Genomic DNA, 27,887 nt, shown 5'->3' with positions numbered 1-27,887 from the left:
ACATGTACAGTGTCAGCAGACTGTTCAGATGAGTCCAGACTATTCCACCCACACATCAATCCACTAAGAAAGGATTATAAGCAGGAAAAGCATTGTATCTGAGAACAAATGAGAAGTATGCACCACTGTATTGTAAAAATTAAATGTATTTCATGAGATATATTTACTATTACAGCTGCTGATTCCGTTGCAAATTATTTCAATGTATCAAGAATGTGACAAACTAAGAGCTAAGCTATTTAAAGACTACTGAAAGACAAAATGAGCTATAGCAACTGCATCCGTTTGTATTGCATACCAAACTGACAAAGCTCTTTGAGAAGAAATTTAACTGTACAGTTATCCTGGCCAGTGTTAAGGAGCTTCTTGTGCTGCCTTGCATCAGTGTCATTTAAGGTAGAAATGACCAGCCAGCACAGACAGCTGCAGTCGTAGTTGCTCAGCCCCTTCTAGTCGGTGAAATAAGAAGCTTCAGTTTTCAGAACTCAAGCTCACCCTCTTTAATACATTGTTAGGCAACACACAATAATCCAACACAGTTAACCAGAAACACATAAGCCATATGTGTTTATTTATTTCAAATTCTGTTTATTGTGAGTCATGCAAGCAATTACAACAGTTTAAACATAATACAATAAAGACAGTATACAAGATTGAGAGCACACAACGGCTGATACAACATGACCTATAAATGCTTGTAACTGTCATATATCTACAGACTCAATCAAATGCACAAAATATACTCACAATTTCCCCCCCTCCCCTCCTTTTTCCCTCCCCCCCCCCAAAACCCTCCCTGATGAAGATACACGATTACCAGTAAATACTCTAGGTCTACCACGGGAATTCACATGTTCATGAGATGTCCTTTCCCCGCCGGGGTGAGGGTTTGCCAAAATGGAGTCCAGACACGTAAAAAAGCAGATTCTGGGAATTTCAAATCTGACCTAGTCACTCTCCACTCAAACTTCATAAATTCAATCATTTTGCTACGCCATTGTTGGATTGTAGGCTTTTTAGGTGAAATCCATTCTTTCAAAATGACTGATTTAGCTATTATTGTGGATCGGCTCACAAAACCTTTAAATCCTGCTGGTCCGTCCTATCAAGGACGGGTGCCCAAACAATAAGAGGGGGGTATGCCGCCATGTAGAGTGCCACAGTGCCGAAATGTAATGTAAAAGAGCAGTCCAAAAGGCTATGATCTTTGGACAGGATCAAAACATATGGCCCAAGGAGGCACCCTGGGCCAAACACTTAGGACATGCACCGTCTGGGGACACTCCCACATAGAATGCCCGTCTAGGCGGCATATGTACCCGCATTGCAAACTTATAATCCATCTCTTGATACGACACCAACTTAGAGAAGCTCTTGATATGAAGAACAAAGTCTTGGAGAGTTGACCTTGACACGGACACTGCTAACTCCTCACTCCAACATGCTGCCAATGCTGTAAAATTGGGTTCCTGTACTGAGTCTCTAATATGTCTGTGATGCATCCGCATTGGAACCTTCGTTTGTGCTTGAAAAGAGAAGGCGGAGGACAGTTCCTCCTGTACATCTTCAGTTAGAGTTACCCAGGGAATACTCTGAACATAGTGCTGCAGCTGGTAATAATGGAAACGATCAGAAGGCAACAACTTAAATTGATTTTGTAGCTCCTCAAACAATCGCATCTGACCCTCCTCCGTTAAAACGTGAACTAAATAAAGTATCCCATGTCTCTGCCATCTTTCCTGGAGGGAATTTAGGGTTACCACAAATTGCCATAAATGGAGTCGTTCTCGTTGAAAACTGGTGGTGATGACAAATCCATCTCCATGTTGCCTTTGCTGTAGGTAAGAAATGTGAGTCAGTCAGTATGGGAGGAAGTGGCCTACTTCTCACATGTGAGTCAGTCAGTATGGGAGGAAGTGGCCAACCTCCCACATGAAGCAGGCAACTAAAATGAGTGTCCCGAGTAAGAGTTGTCTCTATTGATGTAGCTGAAAAGTTCGAAGTAGCTTGAAACCAGTCTGATATGTGACACATGCTGCTAGCTATAGTAAGGTAGCGAATGCTCAACAATCCCAACCCTCCATGTTCCACCTGGACCGCACAAGGTATTAATAGAGAGTCAGGCCCGTTTCCTCCTCCACAAGAAGCATTGTAGATGTTTATTCAATTTCTTCTCGTCTTCTAGCCTGAGGAAGAGTGGCAGTGTCTGAAAGGTGTAAATCCACTTCGGTACCAGCAAAATATTGTACAAAGCTATTCTACCTAGTAAGGACAGGGGATAATCTGTCCACAATCTCAGTTTATGACATGTCATTTCCATCAAAGCAGTTCCATTCTCATGATATAATCTTGACATATCCTGGGTTATACATGTGCCAAGGTATTTAATTTTATTCTCTGCCCAGGATAAAGGAGTACCCGATTCCCATGTGTCCTTGGTGGTAGGGAAAACCCTAAGGCCTATAGAATTATGCACATTTAGAGTAAAACCTGATAATCTCCCAAACTCTTGAATCAGATCCAACAATTTTCCCAATGTAGCCTGTGGCTGAGTCATAATAATCAGGAGATCATCTGCAAAGGATAAGGCCTTGATTGTTTCTCCCCCGACTCTCACCCCCGGGATCTCCTCTGACTGTTTAATTGCTCGCAAGAGGGGTTCCATGGCGAATATAAAAAGCGATGGGGAGAGGGGACATCCCTGCCTAGTGCCCTTATTTATTGGGAATACTTGTGACTGCACTCCATTAATTAGTACTGCTGCTTCCGGGCCAGAATACAAGGCTCTTATGGCCCCAAGAGACCATCCACTAAATCCCATATAAGTTAACACAGTGAACATATATTCCCATTCTAACTTGTCAAATGCTTTTTCAGCATCGAGGGAATACAGACAGGTTGGAATCTGCTGTTGTTGGCTAAATGCCATGACTAGTAGCAGCCTTCGAACATTGCTAGCGGCTTGTCTGGATTTTACAAAGCCTACCTGCTCCTCCCCAACCAATCTAGGCAACAGATTTGATAACCGATTCGCTATAATTTTGGCCAGGATTTTTAGATCGACATTAATTAAAGAGATAGGTCTAAAAGAATTAGCCTGATCCTCCGGCCTGCCTGGTTTGTGTATTAATGTGATGAATGCCTGATTGAAGGTATGGTGGAAATTTACCGTCCCCAATGATCTGTTCATAAAAGTCATGAATACTGGAATAGAAGGAGGGGGGGCAACAGCTTATAAAACTCCCCCGAGTATCCATCTGGCCCAGGAGCAGAGCCCATGGGTAAGGATTTAATTACTTCTTGTATTTCTTTAAGATTGACTGGGAGCTCAAGGGCGCTCTGTTCCTGTTCTGTCAAATGTGGCAGACCTAATTGATCTAAAAAGTGGATGGTCTCTTTGCCTGAGGTCAGGGATGACTCAAAGAGAGCTAAAATTTGTTTTTTAAATTTCCGCTATCTTCTCACTCTTATTGTGAAGATTCCCCCTATTGTCTCTAATAGTGACAATCGGTCTTCGCGGTCCCCAGGATTTAACCAGTCTAGTTAGGAAGGTCCCTGACTGATCCCCATATCGCTGAAATCTATATTTTTGGTATGCCATGTAACGTCGAGCTCGCTGATACAATAAAGAGTTAAGGGCTACATGGACAGTGTGAAGCTGTTCTTTAGTGGCAGAGGTAGGGAGTTTAAGATGATGTTTTTTTGCTCTTTTAAGATCTTTTTCTAACTTCAAAATTGCAGAGGCAATTTTTTTTATTATAAGCTGATACATAGGCTATGATATCACCTCGCAACACTGCTTTAGCAGTTGTCCAAAATAGGCCAGGTTGAGTCCTATGTTGATCATTATTATGAGCGTACTCTTCCCACTTCTGGATTAGGTACAATCTAAAATCTTTATCTTGATAAAGGAAAGTAGGAAATCTCCACTTCCCTGCCTGCTAGTAGAATCTGGGAGATTCCATATCCATCCACACTAGAGAGTGGTCCGAGACCTCCTCCGGACCAATCTTTACATTCAACACCCATGGGAAGATAGATCGAGAAACTAATATATAATCCAATCGGGAAAAGGTCCCATGGGCTCGAGATTCATGAGTGTAGTCTTGCTCAGTGGGATGAAGGCCACGCCATGAATCCACCAAATTGAGTGTCTGCATAAAATGAGAAAGAGCGTGTGATCTCGGTCCTCCCCTATGTGCGGAATGGGGATTAGAACAATCATATTGAGGATGGGACACCAGATTAAAATCACCCATCACCATGAGCTGTTTCAAGTGGTAGGGCATACATAATCTTGTTAACCGAGCTAGAAATTTAGGATCATAAGTATTTGGGCCATATAAACCCAGAATCATAATTTCTCTACCTTGTACCCACACCCAAATCAAAATATAACGCCCTCCCTGGTCCGCTTCAACTACCTCTGACTTAGTCACCAAACCTTTCCTGATCAATATAGCAACCCCTCCTTTATGATCACCAGAAGCATATGAATAGACCTCACCCACCCACTGTCGTTGTAACTTTGCATGCTCCGCCGCTGTGAGTTTAGTTTCCTGTAGGCTACCTCCACAACTCCAGCTTCCACCTTTCACATACAAAAAGATCCATTATTTACAGCCAAGCCATAAGATACCACTGTATCTGCTCAGACACAGAGGATAGAGACAGACACCTTGAAACCCTGACTGCATCCTTCAAACAGAAAGGCTACAACCCCAAAATAATCTCCAGGAATATTGCCTCCTCCCTCAAAACCACCCAGGGAAAATCTGCTACAGTACAAAGAGAAAAAAGCCACAGACAGAATTCCCCTTGTAGTGACATACAACCCAGAGCTGGAGAAACTGAGGAAAATCATAAGAGACCTACAGCCCTTACTCCAGGAGGATAAATTACTGAAATCCCCTCCAGTGCTGGCTTAAAACACAAGCTGATCAGAAGTAAACTACCAACACAAACTGAAAAAGAAAAGGGCACGTTTCCCTGTAACACATCCAGCTGCAAGCTTTGCCAAAACATTTCACAAGACCCCACAGTCATTCACAAGGGAAAAATATTCAACATAAAGGACTATTTTACATGCTCATCTTCCAATGTGGTATATATCATTCAGTGTAAAAAATGTAACGAAGGATGCTATATTGGAGAAACAGGCCAGATGCTTAAGACAAGATTCAATCTGCACAGACATCACATGAAGAACGCTGGTGCCAGTCAGACCCCCACCCCTGTGGGCCAGCACTTTACAAGACCAGAACACTGCACCAGTGATTTCATAGTAAGAATACTGAAAGGTTATTTTAAAACAATACAGGAACATAAGACCTTTGAAATAAGAATGATTGAATATTTTAACACCCAGCAGACAGGACATAATAAGGATCTGGGTTTTCTAACCCATTATAGACCATAAAGCTGTATTTCTCTGTTTATCTCTCTGTTTATTACCCTCCTCTCACCTACCAACACCCATCCTGTTGGAATATCAATGAAATGCTTTGATGTCCCCATGCATACCCCCACCCTCCCACTCTGTCAGACTGTCAAAGTAACGCTTTGATGTTCCTCTCATATATACCATCTGCTGCCACATTTGCTTATTTCCGATCTGACGGAGAAGGGCAACCTTCGAAAGCTAATCAAGAAATGTATTAAGTTATGTCCAATAAAAAAGGTATCATCTTATTTTCTTTTCCATGTTTTATTTTGTTTGATTTCTATTGATAACCTGTAGGCAACCGAAATCTGTTTTATGCCTATTCAGAGCTGCTAGAATTTTCGCTCTTTTAATTGGAGTTGAAATGCCCCCTACATTCCACGTGGTAAAACGAAGAGACTTAACTTTGGAATTGAGATAGGATATCTAACGCAGATGGTAAAAAATTAACACCATTCCTCGGGCGCCCAGCCTCGCCCAAGGAATCCTGTAGCCACCCCAGGTTGTGCTAATCCCGTGTTAACCCAATCACTCCCGTAAAATGTGCATAAATCATGTATCTCAACCTAGCCCCTCCCCAACCCACCCGTCCGCCCCCCTTATGTGCCCCAATTCCTTATCAAACCAATTCCTACCCATGAACCAAACTATAACTAACGGAGATCAATGATGGTGGTCTCCCCTCTCTCCCGCCACCCTGGTACAGCAAATGATTAAATCTACAATATTCTGGCCTGTTCCAGTGACATACTCATAACGTCAACATTTAAGTCACTTTGTCAACCCAGAACTCTCTGAGCATTAAGATATGAAGTCCTCACGGTGGAGGGGATTGAAGTAAATCTGCTGGGACCTCCTGCGGTGTTCTATAAACCTGCCATTCTCCTGGTAAAACACTTTTAGAATCGCAGGGTATATCAGGGCAAATCTTTGTTTAGTAAGGGCTAGAGATTTGCATACAGGCCCAAACGCCCGATGCCGCTCTTGGAGCGCGGCTGAGAAATCTTGAAATATTTTAACAGGGGTCCCTTCAAAGGCTAAAGAGTCTCGCTTCTGCCGCACCCCACGTAAAATTTCCACTTTATGGATGTAATTGTGTACTTTTATCATTATTACTCTCGATCGCTGATTTGGGCCTGGCTTGCGCCCCACCCGATGGGCGCGTTCAAGGCATAATGGTTCTACACTATCTGACATGAGACCGTCTCCTCAAAATAAAGAGCCATAGAAATGTGTTCTGGGATCCCAGTGGCTTTCAACATTTAGGCAATCACTTAAACATACAGTTTTACTCTAGACAAATCAGCTTACCATTGATCAGAAACATTAGGATTATTTTAGAAGCAAATCCACATGCAAATAAAGCAAAGATACATACCTGCAGCAGGTATTCTCAGAGGACAGCAGGCTTTATATTCTCACAAGTGGGTGACGCCGATCTGCGTCGCCAAGTCCGGTATTTACCAAAGGTAAATGAGAGCTTTGTGGAGTGCGAGCCGAGTTCCACAACAAATGCACGTCTTGTGGACGCGGTCTCCTCAGTTTAATACTATAGCAAAAAATAGATACAACTCCAAGGGGAAGTGGGAGGGATTGTGAGAATAAAAAGCCTGCTGTCCTCGGAGAATACTTGCTACAGGTAAGTATTTCTCCGAGGACAAGCAAGCTTATCTATTCTCACAAGTGGGGAATCCCTAGCATCCAGGCTCACCAAAAACAACAAACATTGGTCAACTGGGCCTCGCAATGCTGAGGACACAATACAGATTAACCTGAAACTAAATACAATCTGAATGAGAGTGCAGCCTGCAACAGAATAAAACTGGCCTAGGAGAGTGGAATAGGAATCTAGACCCCAAACAGATTCTGCAACACTGCACGAACAGACTATTGTGTCAGGGATCCTGTTCAAGGCAGAAGAGTGATGTGAATGTGTGGAATGAAGACCACGTCGCAGCCTTGCAAATTTCTTCAATGGAAGGTGACCGCAAGTGGGTTACTGATGCGGCCATGGCTCTGACATCATGAGCCGTGACATGACAGGGCCAGCCCAGCCTGGGCATAAGTGAAGGAAATGTAATCTGTTGGCCAAATGGGAAAATTAGGTTCTTACCTTGGTAATTTTCTTTCCTTTAGTCATAGCAGATGAAGCCATTACGTATGGGTTATGTCCATCAACCAGCAGGGGAGATAGAGAGCACTCAAACTTTCACAGTGCCCTCTTGGCCAGCTAGCTCCACTGCCTCTTCAGTATTTGAAGCTTCCAAAGCAGTATGGCAAACCGCAATGGGAATCACAAGAGCTTTCCTCACAGCGAACGATGGCCCATCACAAGGGCATGAACTCATAAAGGAGGGAATGCACATCCTCCTGGAGGGAATAAACTCATCCTCCTTATTGTATAAGTGGAGGGGAACACACGCGCCTCCTGGAGGGAATGAACTCATCCTCCTATTTATAGAACTGGAGGGGAACACACGCGCCTCCTGGAGAGAATCAACACATCCTCCAAAAAAAACATGCTGGAGGGAATGAACACATCCTCCTAAATTTAAACTGAACATGAATCCTGAAGATTCTTTTCCAACTTTCTCCCAAGGAAGGAACTTCAGGAAATTAGAACAGAACCTGAAAAACAGATTCACAGCATACAGACAATCATACAGGGAGGGCTCATGGCTTCATCTGCTATGACTAAAGGAAAGAAAATTACCAAGGTAAGAACCTAATTTTCCCTTCCTTGTCATCAAGCAGATGAAGCCATTATGTATGGGATGTAACAAAGCAATCCCTAGATAAGGTGGGAACAAGCCACACCACGCGCTAGCACTTGTGCACCAAAACGCGCATCCCTCCTGGCAGCCACATCCAGCCTGTAATGTCGGGCAAAGGAGAGCTTAGAAGCCCATGTTGCTGCACTGCATATCTCTTGAAGAGAGAGTGCTCCAGTTTCAGCCCAAGAGGAAGAAATCGCTCTAGTAGAATGCGCCTTAAAGGCTACAGGCAGAACCCTGCCAACCAGCAGACAAGCTGAAAAGATAGTTTCTTTGAGCCAGCGGGCAATAGTGGCTTTAGACGCTGGAGACCCTCTGCGAGAACCGGATAGCAAGACAAACGATCAGAAGTCCTGAAAGAGTTAGTAACTCGCAGATACTGCAGCAGAGTCCTGCGCACATCCAAAAGGTGCAGCTGCCCTAAAGATTCTGGAAACTCTTCCTCTGAAAAAGAGGGCAAGAAAATAGGCTGGTTTAGGTGAAAGGCTGAAACCACCTTAGGCATAAAGGAAGGCACGGTCCGAACCGTGACTCCGGACTCTGAAAATTGCAGAAATGGGTCTCTACAGGACAGCACCTGGAGCTCTGACACCCGTCTCGTCGAGGTAATGGCCACCAGAAAAACGGCCTTCAGTGTCAAATCTTTCTCCGATGCTCGCTGAAGTGGCTCAAAAGGAGATGCCTGCAGGGTTTTCAAAACTAGCCCCAGGTTCCAAGCTGGACAGGGTGCTCGCACTGGAGGTCGGAGCCGAAGCACCCCTCTAAGAAACTGTGCCACATCTGGGTGAGCAGCCAAAGACACGCCTTCCACCTTACCACAAAGGGAGGCCAACGCTGCCACCTGCACCCGCAGGGAATTATAGGCCAAGCCTTTTTGTACACCTTCCTGCAAAAAGTCCAGAATCGGCGAGACAGGAGCCCGCATTGGAACAATGGCTCTGGAAGCACACCAAGACTCAAACAGGCACCAAATCCTGGCATAAGCCACGGAAGTGGACCGCTTGCGGGCTTGCAGGAGAGTGGAAATAACTTTATTGGAATAACCTTTATCCCTCAATTGCGCCCTCTCAATAGCCATGCCGTAAGACCAAAGCGGCCGCGTCCTCCATGGCTACCGGTCCCTGAGTCAACAGGTTCGGTACCAGAGGTAACGGCAGAGGAGCCTCCAGGAGCATCTGTCGGAGGTCTGCATACCAAGGTCTCCTTGGCCAATCTGGGGCGATGAGGACCACTTCTCCTGGGTGCAGCCGAATCCGCAAGAGCAGGCGCCCTATCAAGGGCCATGGGGGAAACACATAAAGTAGACCCGGAGGCCAGGGTTGAGCCAAAGCATCCAACCCCGCCGAGCGAGGATCTCTCCGTCTGCTGAAGAAGCACGGGACTTTGGTATTGGCACTTGTCGCCATTAGATCCATCACGGGCTTGCTCCCTTTGGCACAGATCTGCAGGAAAACTTCGTCTGCCAGATTCCATTCTGCTGGATCGATCTGATGCCTGCTCAGATAATCGGCCTGCACATTGCTCTGACCTGCCGACAGACACTGAAGATGCAGCTCGGCCCAGTGGCAAATCAGTTCGGCCTGCGCGGCTAGTGCTCTGCACCTTGTTCCGCCTTGTCGATTTATATAGGCCACCGTTGTCGTGTTGTCCGACATCACTCTGACAGCCAATCCTTCCAGGGTCACTTGAAAGGCCAGAAGCGCCTGAAACACCGCTTTCAACTCTAGGCGGTTGATGGACCACTCCGACTCCTCGGGTGTCCATAGACCCTGGGCATGCTTCCCCTTGCAGTGTGCGCCCCAGCCCTTCAGGCTGGCATCTGTTACCACCAGGCACCAAACGGGGAGCGTCAGCGGCATTCCTCGCTGCAGCATGCTGTCCGAGAGCCACCACTCCATGCTGAGTCGGGCCGCAGGGAGCCAAGTAAGTCTGCATTGGTAATCCTGAGAAATAGGAGACCATCTCCGGAGTAGGGAATACTGTAGAGGTCTCAGGTGCGCTCTCGTCCAGGGTACCACTTCCATCGTGGCAGTAATCGATCCCATCAGCTGGACAATGTCCCAAGCTCGCGGGCGGGGCATCCTCAGGAGCAGACGGACCTGATTCTGAAGCTTGAACCGCCTTAGCTCGGGTAGGAACACATAGCCCGAGACTGTGTTGAACCTGGCCCCCAAATACTCTAGAGATTGTGAAGGGGACAGGTGACTTTTGGCCATATTGACGACCCAGCCTAGAGATTGCAGTACTGAGACCACTCTGGCTGTAGCTTGTAAGCTCTCTGTTGCAGAGTCTGCTCTGATGAGCCAGTCGTCTAGGTACGGGTGAACCCTGATACCTTCTCGCCTGAGAAAAGCAGCTACTACCACCATTACCTTCGAAAAGGTTCGGGGAGCTGTGGCGAGGCCAAAAGGCAAGGCCCTGAACTGGAAATGTTTTCCCAACACCGCAAACCTCAGAAACTTCTGGTGCGGGGGCCAAATCGGTATGTGCAAGTAAGCTTCTTTCAGGTCTAGAGATGTGAGAAACTCTCCTGGCTGTACCGCCGCAATGACGGAGCGCAGGGATTCCATGTGGAAATGCCGCACTCTCAGGGACTTGTTCACTTTTTTTAAGTCCAGAATAGGGCGAAAGGACCCACCTTTTCGCGGCACCACAAAGTAGATGGAGTATCGGCCGCAGCCTTGCTCGGCGGGAGGCACCGGGGTCACTGCCCCTAACTGAATCAGACCTTGTAAAGTCTCCTCCACCGCCGCCCATTTGACGGCAGAACCGCATCGGGACTCCACAAACACGTCTCTTACTGGGGCGTTGAATTCTATTCTGTATCCATCTCTGATCAGGTCCAGAACCCACTGATCTGAGGAAATCTTGGCCCACTCCTCGACAAAGAGGGAAAGCCGTTCTCCGATGACAGGCATCGAGGAGAGGGCCGGCGCACCATCATTGAGAGGGTCGCCCCTGAACTCCTGGTCTTGAGCCACCGGCTGCGGAATGCTTGTCCGAGCGAAAGGAGTTCCTCTGCTGACCACGGGCACGTGAAGTGAACCCAGCAGAACGCCCCGGGCGGTACCTTCTAGCTTCACGGAAGCAAGGTCTGTATGAGGAGTGGACCGCCTGGCCCTTAGAGGAAGGCCTCTGCCTATCTTCGGGCAAGCGCTGGGGTTTTGGATCACCCAGGCCTTTCACAATTTTCTCCAACTCCTCACCAAATAGGAGAAGTCCTTGAAAAGGCAACTTCACCAATCTTTGCTTAGAGGCCATGTCCACTGCCCAGTGTCGTAGCCACAGACGACGGCGAGCCGCCACTGCTACTGCCATTTGTTTAGCCGAAGCTCTGACAAGGTCATAAAGGGCATCAGCCAGAAAGGACAAGGCCACCTCCATCCGCGGAGCCACATCCAAGAAGGGCTCCGCTCCATCTCCGGGCTGAGCCACTGCCTGTTGCAGCCAAGCTAGGCAGGCTCTAACAGCATAACAGCTGCATGCAGATGCCCGAACAGTGAGACCTGCAATTTCAAAGGACCTTTTCAATGCTGTTTCCAGCCTACGGTCTTGAACATCCTTCAGGGCAACACCTCCTTCAACAGGGAGGGTAGTTCTCTTTGTCACCGCAGTGACTAGGTCATCCACTGTAGGCATTTGAAAACGAGCCATATGTCCCTCACGCAGAGGGTATAACTGCCCCATAGCCCTGGAAACTCTCAAAGGTCCCTCGGGGTCAGCCCACTGAGCCGAAACAAGCTCTAGGATGGAGTCATGCAAAGGAAAGGCCCGAGCAGCTTTCTTGGTACTAGCCATCCTGGGATTACCCGAGGAGGCCATGCCACTGGCAGGATCTTCAATCGAGAGGGCCTGCAGGGTATCTGAAATAAGCGCTGGCAGCTCATCACGGTGGAAAATCCTCACCGCGGAGGTATCATCCAGATCCTGTGGTAAATCCGCAACTGACTCTGGTTCCTCAGACCAAGAACGTCTGTCAGAGTTCTCCGAATCCTCACACCCCGACCACGGGGGGGAAAAAGGTGCACCACAATCTGAAGGGGGATTAACCCTTCTGCGCTTATCTTTAGGCCAAGCATCCGGGAAAAAAGCCTCACTGGGCAGTCCCAGGCCAGAATCCATCGGGGGGCAATCAGAGGAGCCTCAGGCGACCCTTGAGGAAGGGCTCTTTTCATCATGTATGCTTTATGCAGCAAAAGCACAAAATCCGGGGAGAAAATCTCACCCTGGGCACCCAAATCCTGTCCGGTGCTAGCCACTCCTGAAATAACCTCATCTCGAGGTGCCCCACCCAGCTCAGTTCTCTCCGTGTCCACGGAGGCCGCGCCATGTGGTGTAAGCAAAATGGCGCCCGCTGCCAGCTCAGAGCGGGAAGAAACATCGCTCGCCATGCTCGGGCCGGCTCCTTCGCCAATAAAGCACAATTTACAGAGCCCTGCTGCTGATTTGCGCTTGCCACAAGTGGAACAGCGCTTTACATTGTCCGCAGCCATCGCCGAAAAAATTCAAAATGGCGGTTTCACGCCAAAATCGCCCCGATCGCGGGCCCACCCCGGAGGAGTTGGAAAACACTCTTACCTCAAAGGATCTAGTGTACAACTACGATCCTGCTGAAAATCAGGTCAAAAACCTCTGTTCCAGCGTCTCTGCGTTTAAAAACGCGATGCAACTTTTTTTTTTTTTTTAAGCTGTGAGGAAAGCAGAGGTATTGAAGACTCCAGAGGCTCAGATGAGTGGGAAAGGCAGGGAAAGGGTGAACCTATATGCCTGCATCCACTGTTGGTGGGTAAGGACAGGGAAAGCAAGGCAATATGTCCACATCCAGAGGTATGGGTAAGGCAGGGAAAGGGCTAACCTATGTGCCTTTAAAGTGAAGCTGCTATAGCCTCCAACACCCCGGTTAACAACTGGCAAGACAGGAACCACCTTCCGGCAGATTTTTCTGGAGCTCGCAGAAGCTGCAGCCACCCTGCTAGGGGAGATAGAGAATACTGAAGAGGCAGTGGAGCTAGCTGGCCAAGAGGGCACTGTGAAAGTTTGAGTGCTCTCTATCTCCCCTGCTGGTTGATGGACATAACCCATACGTAATGGCTTCATCTGCTTGATGACAAGGAACCTTCATTTCCCCAACTGCAAAGGCTTAAAATATAAACTAATGCATGCATCAACCTTTTCCTATATGAGCACGCAATTCTGGAATGCTCTGCCACGTAACCCTGAAAGCGACCTATGAACTGACCAACTTCCGCAAACTGCTGAAGACCCATCTCTTCGACAAAATATACCACAAAGACCAATAAATGTGAAACCCCCACACATATCTAGCCACATTAAGAATGCCTATATCATATTACTATCATGATTTCCATTGCCATGCAACTGAAAACACTTCTGTAACACTAAATGTAAATTCTCTTTACATTTCCACTACCCATGATATATTGTAAGCCACATTGAGCCTGCAAAGAGGTGGGATAATGTGGGATACAAATGCAATAAATAAATAAAATAAATTCATTCTGCTTGTCGATGGAGAAATATAAACCAAAGTTTCAAAGGCAGACATGAAAGTTTATTTATTTGCAGCATTTGTATCCCCCATTTTCCCACACATTAGCAGGCTCAATGTGGCTTACAAGCCACCGTATTGGGGAGCTCCAATACGGTCGATAATAAACAAATACAATTAGAATCAGGGTAAGGGAAGGTAGGGGTAAATGGGAACAATAAATGACAAAGATATAAGAAATAACATTGTCTTTTAAATCAGTGCAGAGTTGAGGTTGCTAATCAAAAACAGCAGGGTAGGCCTTACAAAACAGATTATTATTATTATTAGCATTTGTATAGCGCTATCAGACGCAAGCAGCACTGAACACCTGACACAGAGAGACAGTCCCTGCTCAATAGAGCTTACAATCTAAAATAATACAGACAAACAAGACAATTAAGGGTGAGGGAAGTACTGCGTGAGAAGGAACAAGGGGGGAGACAAATGAGTAGTGGCTAGGAGCCAAAAGCAGCAGATAGGTCTTCAAAGTTCAAAGCCTGAATTTTAGATGGTCATGTATCGTTTTCACTGCTTTTGGTAATGCATTCCACATTTGCATACTTAAATAGGTGAAATTAGACGCGTAACTCGTCTTATATTTAAGGCCAATGCAATTAGGATAGTGAAGATTCATATAAGTACAAGATGAGCTGATACTATTCCTGGCTGGTAGATCAATTAAGCCAATCATATAACCAGGGGCATCACCGTAGAGTATCTTGTGGACTAGAGTACAAAGTTTGAAGGTAATGCGGGACATGATAGGGAGCCAATGACCTCACCCAATTATACCTAATTCTGAATCACGCTTTGGCCCCTATACACATTCTCTTCCTTGCCCTGACCCTTCCTAATCTTTTCCCTCACCCCCTACTTCTCTCCACTACAGGAACTCACTGCCCATCCATCGACTTCATTACCTCGCCTTCTCTCCTATCCTCTTCCTCCCTCTTAGCTTTCAATCTTCATCTCTTTCTTCCTTCCATTTTGCCTTCCCCATTCCACCTAAATACCTCTCGCCTTCGACACCTTCATGGCCACACCTCTCCTCCACTCTCTTTACTCCTTTCTCTTACTCTCAGCCGGCGACATCAATCCCAATCCTGGCCCTCCTCACCAACTATTATCCCAACTCTACAGATCTCACCGTGACCTCTCTAACCTCATCACTATTCCTCTACTCCCCTTCTCTTCTCTGCCCTTCTTTGCACCCTTTGGAATGCCCTCTCTATCTGCAACAAACTCCCATATGTTCATGACCTCTTTATCTCACATCACCTCCATCTGCTCGCCATAACAGAAACCTGGCTCTGCCCTGATGACTCTGCTTCAGTCGCAGCCCTCTGCCATGGCGGTTATCTTTTTTCACATACTCCTCGCCCTGCTGCCCGCGGGGGTGGTGTTGGATTACTTCTCTCTCCCTCCTCCAGATTTCAACCCCTTCTTCCACCTCAATCTCACTGTTTTTCCTCCTTTTGAAGTCCACTCTATCCGCCTTTTCTCTCCTCTGCCCCCTGATAAGTCCCTTTCATGCTTTCTCAGTGATTTTGATGCCTGGCTTGCCTTCTTCCATGATCCTTCCTCCCCCTCTCTCATCCTTGGTGACTTTAATATTCCTGCTAATGATCCTTCTAACTCTTATATTTCCAAGTTACTCGCTTTAACATCCTCATTTAATCTCCAACTATGCTCCACCTCCCCCACTCATCAAAATGGTCACTGTCTTGATCATATCTTCTCCTCCAACTGTTCACCCTCTAGTTTCCTTGCCTCTGATCTTCCCCTCTCTGATCACCATCTTATAACTTTCACACTTAAATCTCCTCCCTCCCAGTCCCGTCCTATCTTATCTAATTTATCTAGGAATTTTCATGGTATTGACCCTTCATCTCTATCCTCCCATGTTTCAAACCTCCTCTCAACTGTGGCACCATCCACATCTGTCAACGAGGCTGTTTCTTCTTACAACAATATTCTATCATCTGCCTTAGACACTCTTGCACCTTTGATGACCCACCCTGTAAGGCGTACAAAACCCCAACCTTGGCTGACTTCTAATATCCGCTACCTACGTTCAGGGCCGTGCCAACACGGTAAGCGAGGTAAGCAACGCAGGGGGGCGCCGACCTCTAGAGGGCGCCGCTCACTTGCAAAATCTTTTACCTGAAGTTGTGATTCTCCTCTCTCCCCTGCCCTTCCAGCATCAGGAAGTGAAGGTAGCCCAGCAGTGCTGAGACAGACACGCTGCTCTGCTAAAGCTGCTTCAAAGAGTACAACCAGCAGCTATTTAAGCCTTGGTGTGTGAACAACTTTCATTCAGGGTGAGCTGGAACAACATTCAAATTAAAGAGAACAGGTTTGGAGGCAGGTGTGCAAGTGAGACTGGGGAGAAATAAAAAATAAATAGTGTAATTGTTATCTGTAAGTGGTTCAAAGTTTTTGTTTTTTGAGCATGTACACTGAGAGGAGGGCATGACTGCAATGATGTGTACATAATTATCATAGCTACAGCTAAAATCCATTTAATTGGCTTAGGTTGAAAGAGGAAGTTTAGCTGACGTATAGTGTAGAATAGCTGGTAAGTAAAAATCCGATTGCTTTTTTTGTGTGTTTGTTTTTATATAAAACATTCTGCTTGGATAGGGAGAGTTTGTGATATTTGAAAATACATTTTGCTTTAATGAAATTGCTAAACTAGAGTCAGAGTCTTATCAATGAGGGATACATACAGTGGAAAGGAAGCCCTGGAAACAGAGTTAAGAGGACAGCTACAAGCAACAGAATCATATACTGGGCCAGCATGATCAGAAAGAGAAAGTCACCAGCCAACAAAGGTAGAAAAAAATCGTTTTATTTCCATTTTAGTGTTTGGAATATGTCCACTTTGAGAATTTACATCTGCTATCTTATTTTGCAATGTATAGCAGTTTCCAAGAGACTGGGCTCCCAGTGAGCCAGGGAGGTCAGACTGTGTAAATGAGATGAAGAGACCCCCCCACCCCACACACACACTGTAACAAAGACAGGAACATGCATAATCAAAGCTTAGGTCTCTGCAGTTACAAGGGCTGGCCATTCCTAATTATGCTAATAGTTTTTAATAGGCTAAGTCCCACTGAAAAGCCTCTTTATAAAGGCAGTGCTTTCTCTGGAGAGCAGTGTTAAGAAACAGCAGGAATTGTGTTTATTTTTTTAAACTGCTTTCCTGTGTAAGCTAATTTACAGTTTTCTAGTATATGCTTGACATTGAAGGGTGTGGTAGACCCTTTTGTCAGGTCTGGCTGGGCCTGTAGTTTTCAGTCTAAAGGAAAGACAGGTAGCAATGGAGAAACATCTAATGAAGAAGCGAGACGGGGGGGGGGGGGGCACCAACTGATAGTCTGCAGGGGGGCACCAGAGACCCTTGGCACGGCCCTGCCTACGTTCCTGTACCCGCTCCGCCGAACGTCTCTGGAGGAAATCTCGGGCCCTTGCTGATTTCTTACACTAAGTTCATGCTGACCTCCTTCCAATCTGCTCTTTTAGGCGCCAAACAGGATTATTATATCCAACTGACCAACTCTCTTGGCTCTAATCCTCGACTTCTCTTCACCACATTGAACTCTCTCCTCAAGGTGCCCCCTCCCCCAACTCCCTCATCATTATCTCCTCAGACCCTTGCTGAATTCTTTCACGACAAGGTTCAAAAGATAAACCTTGAATTCTCTACCTCGCCACCTCTCCCTCCACTAGTCCGTTCCCCTCTCTCTCCTTCCCCTCATTCCCTTTCCTCCTTTCCTGAAGTTACTATTGAGGAAACTACACTTCTCCTTTCTTCCTCAAAATGTACCACCTGTTCCTCTGATCCCATTCCCACCCACCTTCTTAATGCCATCTCTCCTGCTCTTATTCCTTTTATCTGTCACATTCTCAACCTCTCACTTTCCACTGCGACTGTCCCTACTGCCTTTAAACATGCTGTGGTCACACCTCTCCTTAAGAAGCCTTCACTCGACCCTACTTGTCCCTCTAATTACCGACCCATCTCCCTCCTTCCCTTTCTCTCCAAATTACTTGAGCGTGCTGTTCACTGCCGCTGCCTTGATTTTCTCTCCTCACATGCTATTCTTGACCCACTACAATCTGGTTTTCGCCCTCTCCACTCAACCGAAACTGCGCTTACTAAAGTCTCCAATGACCTATTACTGGCTAAATCCAGAGGTCAATATTCCATCCTCATTCTTCTTGATCTTTCCGCTGCTTTTGACACTGTTGATCACAGCATACTTCTCGATACCCTGTCCTCACTTGGATTCCAGGGCTCTGTCCTTTCCTGGTTCTCTTCCTACCTCTCACTCCGCACCTTTAGTGTTCACTCTGGTGGATCCTCTTCTACTTCTATCCCTCTGCCTGTCGGCGTACCTCAGGGTTCTGTTCTTGGTCCCCTTCTCTTTTCTATCTACACTTCTTCCATTGGTTCATTAATCTCATCCCATGGCTTTTCCTATGCTGATGACTCCCAAATCTACCTTTCTACCTCTGATATCTCACCTTGCATCCAAACCAAAGTTTCAGCGTGCTTGTCTGACATTGCTGTCTAGATGTCTCAACGCCACCTGAAATTAAATATGACCAAAACCGAGCTTCTCATTCCCCCCCCCCCCCCAAAACCCACCTCCCCGCTCCCCCCGTTTTCTATTTCTGTTGATGGCTCTCTCATTCTCCCTGTCTCCTCAGCTCGAAACCTTGGGGTTATCTTTGACTCTTCTCTCTCCTTCTCTGCTCATATCCAGCAGATCGCCAAGACCTGTCGTTTCTTTCTTTACACCATCCGTAATATCCGCCCCTTTCTTTCTGAGCACTCTACCAAAACCCTCATCCACACCACTGTCACCTCTCGTTTGGACTACTGCAATCTGCTTCTTGCTGGCCTCCCACTTAGTCACCTCTCCCCTCTCCAGTCGGTTCAAAACTCTGCTGCCCATCTCGTCTTCCGCCAGGGTCGCTTTACTCATACTACCCCTCTCCTCAAGTCGCTTCACTGGCTCCCTATCCATTTTCGCATCCTGTTCAAACTTCTTCTACTAACCTATAAATGTACTCACTCTGCTGCTCCCCAGTATCTCTCCACACTCGTCCTTCCCTACACCCCTTCCCGTGCACTCCGTTCCCTGGATAAATCCTTCTTATCTGTTCCCTTCTCCGCTACTGCCAACTCCAGACTTCGCTCCTTCTGTCTTGCTGCGCCCTATGCCTGGAATAGACTTCCTAAGCCCCTATGTCGTGCCCCATCCTTGACCATCTTTAAATCTAGATTGAAAGCCCACCTCTTTAACATTGCTTTTGACTCGTAACCACTTGTATCCACTCGCCTCCACCCACCCTCCTCTCTTCTTTCCTCTACACATTAATTGATTTGTTTCCTTTATTTTTTGTCTACTAGATTGTAAGCTCTTTGAGCAGGGACTGTCTTTCTTCTATGCTTGTGCAGCGCTGCGTAAGCTTTGTAGCGCTATAGAAATGCTAAATAGTAGTAGTAGTACTAGTCTTATCTCACCAGTCAGGCCTTGCTTTTAACAGGTTTAATCCTCCTAGTTTGGTAGAAATCTAAAACAGCTTTAAGTCCTCAGTAAAGTCGGGAAGTGGATAGGTTTTAAATTTTCAACCCTTAGTAAAGCATTAAATTATACTTTTGTTCTTGGCTACAAAGAGGCTGGATAAGTTAAGCAAATAAAAATTTCCCACCTGTACACATCAAACGGCTCTTGTGGCTTGTTGTGAATGTCTTTTAAAGCTTCTGGTGGCATGTATGCCAAAGTACCTCCAGTAAATGTCCCTGAGGAAGATGAGGCATCTCTGATCTTGGATAACCCAAAGTCTGTCAACTACAAGAAATTAAGAATTTTATCCACCAAAATGGATACAACCATCCAAAATCAAATAATCAAAACATCCCTACTCTGTACAAAACTGCATCCACAGAAGAAAAGAATTGTATAATTGCATAGGTTAAAAGAAAAGTTTTAAGTTTAGTCTTTTTTTAACTGTCTAGCACAGGGCTTCCCAAACTGTGGGTCACAAACACAGAGTCACGCTCACTATGACCCAGAAGTACATAGGGGTGTTATGGCCCAAAAAAGATAACAGGTGTTTTTGGTGGCAACCCAGAGCAAAATGAGAACAAAAACCTGTGCAGTGTAATCAATTGTGCAGTTAGATTTCCTTGTTGGGCTAATCTGTCTGCTAATACAAAAGGAATGCTCCTTGTAGAATACAATCAAGCAACAGTAAAATTACACATCACACAATGAGACCGAGTGAGAAAATTTGGTTAGATGAAACATTGAATACAGCAAAGATACTTACCTGTAGCAGGTATTCGCCGAGGACAGTAGGCTTCTTATCTCACAAGTGGGTAGATGCCGTCCTGAGTTGCCCGGCAAGGCAAATTTGCCATAGAAAAAACTAGAGCTTTTAGGAACGCGAGTTGCATTCCAGCGCGCATGCGCTAGTGCCTTCCAGCCTGCCGCTCAAACGCACCTGCCTTAGTTTAATACAAAACCAAATAAAACCATGCAAATAGACAACTCGAAGGGGAGCCACTAAGAAAACGACCTTCCAGGTTAAGTACTTCAGATGGCAGGAATTCAGTGGCTCAAAAGGAGCTTTCATCAGTTGGGTAAGAACAACGTTGAGATCCCATGACACTGGTGGAGGTTTGACAGGGGGCTTTGACAACAGCAAACGTCTCATGAAGCGAACAACTAAAGGCTGTCCAGAGATAGGCTTACCTTCTACACGCTGATAAGCACCAATTGCATTAAGGTGAACCCTTACAGATTTGTTCTTGAGACCAGACTCTGATAAATGTAGAAGGTATTCAAGCAGGGTCTGTGTAGGACAAGAAAGGGGATCTATTGCCTTGCTGTCACACCAGACGGCAAACCTCCATTAAAAAGAATAACACTTCTTAGTGGAATCTTTCCTTGAAGCCAGCAAGACTCGGGAAGACACTCTCCGAAAGACCCATGGAAGCAAATTTTAAGCTCTCAACATCCAAGCTGTGAAAGCCAGAGATTGGAGGTTGGTATGTAGCAGTGACCCCTCGTTCTGCATGATGAGGGTTGGAAAACACTCCAATCTCCAATGGTTCTTCGGAGGACAATTCCAGAAGAAGAGGGAACCATATCTGCTGCGGCCAGTACAATGCAATCAGAATCATGGTTCCGCAGTCTTGTTTGAGTTTCAACAAAGTCATTCCCACTAGAGAAATTGGAGGATACGCATACAGAAGGCATGACCCCAATTGAGAAGGAAGGCATCTGACACTAGCCTGCCGTGGGCCCAAAGCCTGGAACAGAACTTACTGACTTTGTGGTTGATCTGAGTGGAAAAATGATCCACTGAGGGGCTTGCCCCAAGTTCAAAAGATCTTGCGGGCTACACCCATATTTAGAAACCACTTGTGTGGTTGTGTTATCCTGCTCAGCCTGTTGGCCAAGTCATTGTTTACGCCCACTAGATAAGTGGCTTGGAGAAACATGCCGTGTTGGCGAGCCCAATGCCACATCTGGAAGGCTCCCTGACGCAGACGGCGAGATCCGGTGCCCCCCTGCTTCTTGGTGAAATATATTGCAACCTGATTGTCTGTTTGAATTAGAATTCGATGAGACAATGAAACCTCTGAAAGTCTTTAAAGCGTTCCAGATAGCTCGAAGCTCCAGGAGATTGATCTGAAGATTTGTTTCCTGGAGGGACCAGGCTGCTTGAGTGTGAAGCCCATCTACATGAGCACCCCATTCCAGGAGAGATGCATCCGTCAGCACTTTTTGCGGCTGAGGAATTTGAAATGGAAGTCCCAAGGTCAAACTGGACTGAATCGTCCACCATTGAAGAGAGCGTACAAGCTCTAGGGACACTTGGATGACATCCTCTAGATTCCCCATGGCTTGATACCACTGAGAAGCAAGGGCCCATTGAGCAGATCTCATGTGCAGGCGTGCCATGGGTGTAACGTACACTGGTCACGTGGCTCAACAATCTCAGCATATGCTGACTTGTGACCTGCTGCGATGCCCGAACCTTGGACACTAGGGAAACAAGACTGTCCGCACCCGTCTCTGGGAGGTAGGCTCGAATATTCCTCATTTTCAGCAGGGCTCCTATGAACTCCAATTGTTGAACAGGTTTGAGATGGGACTTGGGGTAGTTGATAATAAACCCTAGTAATTGTAGCACCCGAATAGTCATCCGCATAGACTCCAAAGCACAGCCCTCTGAGGTACTCTTCACCAGCCGATCGTTGAGATAAGGGAACACATGAACTCCCAGTCTGCATAGCGACGCTGCGACTACTGCTAGACACTTGGTAAAGACCCTGGTAGCTGATGAGAAGCCAAAAGGCAACATGCGATACTGAAAGTGATGTGTTCCCAGCCGAAATCGAAGATACTTCCAGTGGGCTGGAAGTATCGGAATGTATGTATATGCATCTGTCAAGTCCAGAGAGCACAGCCAATCATGGGAAGAAGGGTGCCCATGGAAACCATCCCGAACTTCTCGCGGACTAGGAATTTGTTCAGGGCCCTTAGGTCTAGGATGGGATGCATTCCCCTTGTCTTTTTCTGCACAAGGAAGTACCTAGAATAGAATCCCTGCCCTTCTTCCCCTGGTGGAACAGGTTCAACTGCATGGGCGTTGAGAAGAGCAGAGAGTTCTTCTGCAAGTACCTGCTTGTGCTGAGAGCTAAAAGAATGGGCTCTTGGTGGACAATTTGGAGGTTTGAATACCAAACTGAGGGTGTATCCGAGTCGGACTATTTGAAGAACCCACTGGTCGGAGGTTATGAGAGGTCACCTTTGGTGAAAAAGTTTAACCTCCCTCCAACTGGCAAGTCATCCAGGACAGACACTTAGATCACGGCTATGCTCTGCTGGAGTCAGTCAAAAGATCATCCTTTGCTTTTGCTAGGGAGCAAGCAGGGGCCTTAGGTGACCTAGGACTGAGCATAAGCAGGCTAGTGAGCCGCAGGAGTGTAACTACGCCTAGAATAGTAATAGGGAGCATTCCAAGATTTACCAAAATACCTCCTGGAAGAGGAGGCAGATGCGGAAGACGCCTGGCGGGAAAGAGAACATATAGTATCTGTATGCTTCTTGATTTGGTCAGCAACCTCTTCAACCTTCTTTCCAAAAAGGTTATCCCCCCGGCAAGAGGCATCCGCCAACCCCTGCTGAACAGAATGTTCCGGGTCACAAACATGCAGCCATGAGAGTCTGCGCATCGCTATACCTTGGGCAGAGATCCTGGATGCCATGTCAAAAGTGTAGTAAGTGCCCCTGGAAAAGAACCTGCGACACACCATCTGCTGCTTGACCAACTGGCGAAATGACTCAGCCTGCTGCGGAGGAACTGCATCGACCAAGTCTGACAGCTGCCTCACTGAGTTCCGCAAGTACAGTGGGGGAAATAAGTATTTGATCCCTTGCTGATTTTGTAAGTTTGCCCACTGACAAAGACATGAGCAGCCCATAATTGAAGGGTAGGTTATTGGTAACAGTGAGAGATAGCACATCACAAATTAAATCCGGAAAATCACATTGTGGAAAGTATATGAATTTATTTGCATTCTGCAGAGGGAAATAAGTATTTAATCCCTCTGGCAAACAAGACCTAATACTTGGTGGCAAAACCCTTGTTGGCAAGCACAGCGGTCAGACGTCTTCTGTAGTTGATGATGAGGTTTGCACACATGTCAGGAGGAATTTTGGTCCACTCCTCTTTGCAGATCATCTCTAAATCATTAAGAGTTCTGGGCTGTCGCTTGGCAACTCGCAGCTTCAGCTCCCTCCATAAGTTTTCAATGGGATTAAGGTCTGGTGACTGGCTAGGCCACTCCATGACCCTAATGTGCTTCTTCCTGAGCCACTCCTTTGTTGCCTTGGCTGTATGTTTTGGGTCATTGTCGTGCTGGAAGACCCAGCCACGACCCATTTTTAAGGCCCTGGCGGAGGGAAGGAGGTTGTCACTCAGAATTGTACGGTACATGGCCCCATCCATTCTCCCATTGATGCGGTGAAGTAGTCCTGTGCCCTTAGCAGAGAAACACCCCCAAAACATAACATTTCCACCTCCATGCTTGACAGTGGGGACGGTGTTCTTTGGGTCATAGGCAGCATTTCTCTTCCTCCAAACACGGCGAGTTGAGTTCATGCCAAAGAGCTCAATTTTTGTCTCATCTGACCATAGCACCTTCTCCCAATCACTCTCGGCATCATCCAGGTGTTCACTGGCAAACTTCAGACGGGCCGTCACATGTGCCTTCCGGAGCAGGGGGACCTTGCGGGCACTGCAGGATTGCAATCCGTTATGTCGTAATGTGTTACCAATGGTTTTCGTGGTGACAGTGGTCCCAGCTGCCTTGAGATCATTGACAAGTTCCCCCCTTGTAGTTGTAGGCTGATTTCTAACCTTCCTCATGATCAAGGATACCCCACGAGGTGAGATTTTGCGTGGAGCCCCAGATCTTTGTCGATTGACAGTCATTTTGTACTTCTTCCATTTTCTTACTATGGCACCAACAGTTGTCTCCTTCTCGCCCAGCGTCTTACTGATGGTTTTGTAGCCCATTCCAGCCTTGTGCAGGTGTATGATCTTGTCCCTGACATCCTTAGACAGCTCCTTGCTCTTGGCCATTTTGTAGAGGTTAGAGTCTGACTGATTCACTGAGTCTGTGGACAGGTGTCTTTCATACAGGTGACCATTGCCGACAGCTGTCTGTCATGCAGGTAACGAGTTGATTTGGAGCATCTACCTGGTCTGTAGGGGCCAGATCTCTTACCGGTTGGTGGGGGATCAAATACTTATTTCCCTCTGCAGAATGCAAATAAATTCATATACTTTCCACAATGTGATTTTCCGGATTTAATTTGTGATGTGCTATCTCTCACTGTTACCAATAACCTACCCTTCAATTATGGGCTGCTCATGTCTTTGTCAGTGGGCAAACTTACAAAATCAGCAAGGGATCAAATACTTATTTCCCCCACTGTACATGCTGTGAAGAGCTGGTATGACTGGATACAGGAGATGAGCATAGAGGCCCAATACATTTTTCTCCAAAAAGAGTCCAGGTTCTACAATCTCTGCTGCGGAGGCCGAGGCATAGTCCCTAGTACTTCTGGTTCTCTTGAGAGTGGAGTCCATCACCATGGAATCATGAGGTAACTGGGACCTCACAAACCCAGGTTCACAGTGGATCCTATACTAGGTGTCAATTTTTTGGGGCACCACAGGGACAGACAGAGAACGCCCAGTTACTACTACTAAAACTATTTAGCATTTCTACAGCGCTACAAGGCGTACGCAGCACTGCACAAACATAGAAGAAAGACAGTCCCTGCTCGAAGAGCTTACAATCTAATAGACAAAAAATAAATAAAGTAAGCAAATCAAATCAATTAATGTGAACGGGAAGGAAGAGAGGAGGGTAGGTGGAGGCGAGTGGTTACGAGTCAAAAGCAATGTTAAAGAGGTGGGCTTTCAGTCTACATTTAAAGGTGACCAAGGATGGGGCAAGACGTAGGGGCTCAGGAAGTTTATTCTAGGCGTAAGGTGCAGCGAGACAGAAGGCGCGAAGTCTGGAGTTGGCAGTAGTGGAGAAGGGAACAGATAAGAAGGATTTATCCATGGAGCGGAGTGCATGGGAAGGGGTGTAGGGAAGGATGAGTGTGGAGAGATACTGGGGAGCAGCAGAGTAAGTACATTTATAGGTTAGTAGAAGAAGTTTGAACAGGATGTGAAAACGGATAGAGAGTGCCTTGAGTACCTGGTGGAGAGGAGCCATCACTGCCTCTTTAGGAGGGGAGGTATAGTCCAAAACCTCAAGCATCTTGGCCCAGGGCTCATCCTCCACCTTTACGGGGAATGGAATGGCATCAGCCATTTCCTGTACAACAGAGGTGAAAGAGAGTCTCTCAGGTGGAGACAGTCTCCTCCCAGGTGGAAGGGAGGGCTCAGAAGGAATCCCATAGGACTCATCGGAGGAAAAGTACCTGGGATCCTCTTCTGATTCCCATGAGCACTCCCTTCAGTGTCGGATAACACTTTCATAAGGGATGTCCGAGGCTGGACCTGCCTCAATGCTAAGCACCCATGTCCTTGAGAGCGGCATCGAGAAACTAGCTCCGTTTCAACTCAGGGGAAGCTTCCTCCACTAACATCAAGAGGGTGCCGACCTGGGTGGTTGTTGACACGGGCCGTAGCGCAAGAACCCCCAATACAGATGCATATTGCTGCATAAAGCCATCCAGAAGCTCAGGGAGCAAGGCCCGGATGTACTCACTGAGGGCCACCATCAGGAAAGACTGTGGCGTTGCCGCAGGCTGCAGAATCACTGGGGCCGGAGCAGGAGCAGGATCTCGGCTGCTTGGAGACAAATGCATCGGCACCTCCTGGATAGAGGAGGAGCGATTCTCCCAGCGTTGATGCTTTTCGGGTATCAAATCCCTCAGCGCCCCAGAGCTCCCGGCACCATGTATCGAGGGAGATTGGTGACAGTGCTTCGCGCCTTCTGTATCACCCATGTTTCACAATGCCAACAAAGACGACATTGAATCCTCCCGTCACCTCAGGGTCGAGTCCGACAATGGACGGTTCAGGCGGGGTCTTGCATAGCAGAAGGCCTTGAGACAGGTGGAGACCCACTCGATGCCTTCGTCCTGTGTGATGAGGGTCGGAAAACACTCCAATCTCCACGGTTCTTCGGAGGACAACTTCAGAAGTAGAGGGAACCAGATCTGACGGGGCCAAAAGGGCACTATCAGAATCATGGTGCCGTGGTCTTGCTTGAGCTTCAGTAAGATCTTCCCCACCAAAGGTATGGGAGGATAAGCATACAGGAGGCCGGTCCCCCAATGGAGGAGAAAGGCATCCGACGCTAGTCTGCCGTGTGCCTGTAGTCTGGAACAGAACAGAGGCAGCTTGTGGTTGGTCTGAGAGGCGAAAAGGTCCACCGAAGGAGTGCCCCGCTCTCAGAAGATCTTGCGTACCACTCTGGAATGGAGCGACCACTCGTGTGGTTGCATGACTCTGCTCAGTCTGTCGGCCAGACTGTTGTTTACGCCTGCCAGGTATGTGGCTTGGAGAAGCATGCCGAACTGGCTAGCCCAACGCCACATCCCAACGGCTTCCTGACACAGGGGGCGAGATCCGGTGCCCCCCTGCTTGTTGATGTAATACATGGCAACCTGGTTGTCTGTCTGAATTTGGATAATTTGGTGGGACAGCCGATCTCTGAAAGCCTTCAGAGCGTTCCAGACCGCTCGTAACTCCAGAAGATTGATCTGCAAATCGCATTCCTGGAGGGACCAGCTTCCCTGGGTGTGAAGCTCCCCATGAGCTCCCCACCCCAGGAGAGACGCATCCGTAGTCAGCACTTTTTGTGGCTGAAGAATTTGGAAAGGTCGTCCCAGAGTCAAATTGGACCAAATCGTCCACCAATACAGGGATTTGAGAAAACTCGTGGACAGGTGGATCATGTCTTCTAGATCCCCAGCAGCCTGAAACCACTGGGAAGCTAGGGTCCATTGAGCAGATCGCATGTGAAGGCGGGACATGGGAGTCACATGTACTGTGGAGGCCATGTGGCCCAACAATCTCAACATCTGCCGAGCTGTGATCTGCTGGGACGCTCGCACCCGAGAGACGAGGGACAACAAGTTGTTGGCTCTTGTCTCTGGGAGATAGGCATGAGCTGTCCGAGAATCCAGCAGAGCTCCTATGAATTCGAGTCTCTGTACTGGGAGAAGATGGGACTTTGGATAATTTATAACAAACCCTAGTAGCTCCAGGAGGCGAATAGTCATCTGCATGGACTGTAGAGCTCCTGCCTCGGATGTGTTCTTCACCAGCCAATCGTCGAGACAGGGGAACATGTGTACTCCCAGCCTGCGAAGCGCCGCTGCTACTACAGCCAGGCACTTCGTGAACACTCTGGGCGCAGCAGCGAGCCCAAAGGGTAGCACACAGTACTGGAAGTGACGTGTGCCCAGCTGAAATCGCAGATACTGCCTGTGAGCTGGCAGTATCGGGATGTGCGTGTAGGCGTCCTTCAAGTCCAGAGAGCATAACCAGTTGTTTT

The 27,887-nt window shown here is 47.2% G+C and overlaps 1 protein-coding gene across 4 annotated transcripts in view; it reads right to left on the bottom strand.

Moving 5' to 3' along the window:
- LOC115457860 (receptor-interacting serine/threonine-protein kinase 3-like) overlaps positions 1 to 27,887 on the bottom strand; it is a 117,250-nt gene that overhangs the window by 38,183 nt on the left and 51,180 nt on the right. For 3 of the 4 annotated variants that reach the window (XM_030187519.1, XM_030187520.1, XM_030187522.1), the window contains exon 3: positions 19,493 to 19,632. The exons of the other annotated variant lie outside the window; for it this stretch is intronic. In XM_030187519.1, the coding sequence (XP_030043379.1) occupies positions 19,493 to 19,632 (140 nt within the window). The remainder of the gene's footprint in view (positions 1 to 19,492; positions 19,633 to 27,887) is intronic. 4 annotated transcript variants of the gene reach the window in all.

This window comes from Microcaecilia unicolor, chromosome 14 (genome assembly GCF_901765095.1).
Source record: "Microcaecilia unicolor chromosome 14, aMicUni1.1, whole genome shotgun sequence".
Taxonomy (NCBI): domain Eukaryota; kingdom Metazoa; phylum Chordata; class Amphibia; order Gymnophiona; family Siphonopidae; genus Microcaecilia; species Microcaecilia unicolor.
Note: the sequence above shows the minus strand (reverse complement) of the source record. Positions and strands in the feature narration are given on the sequence as shown.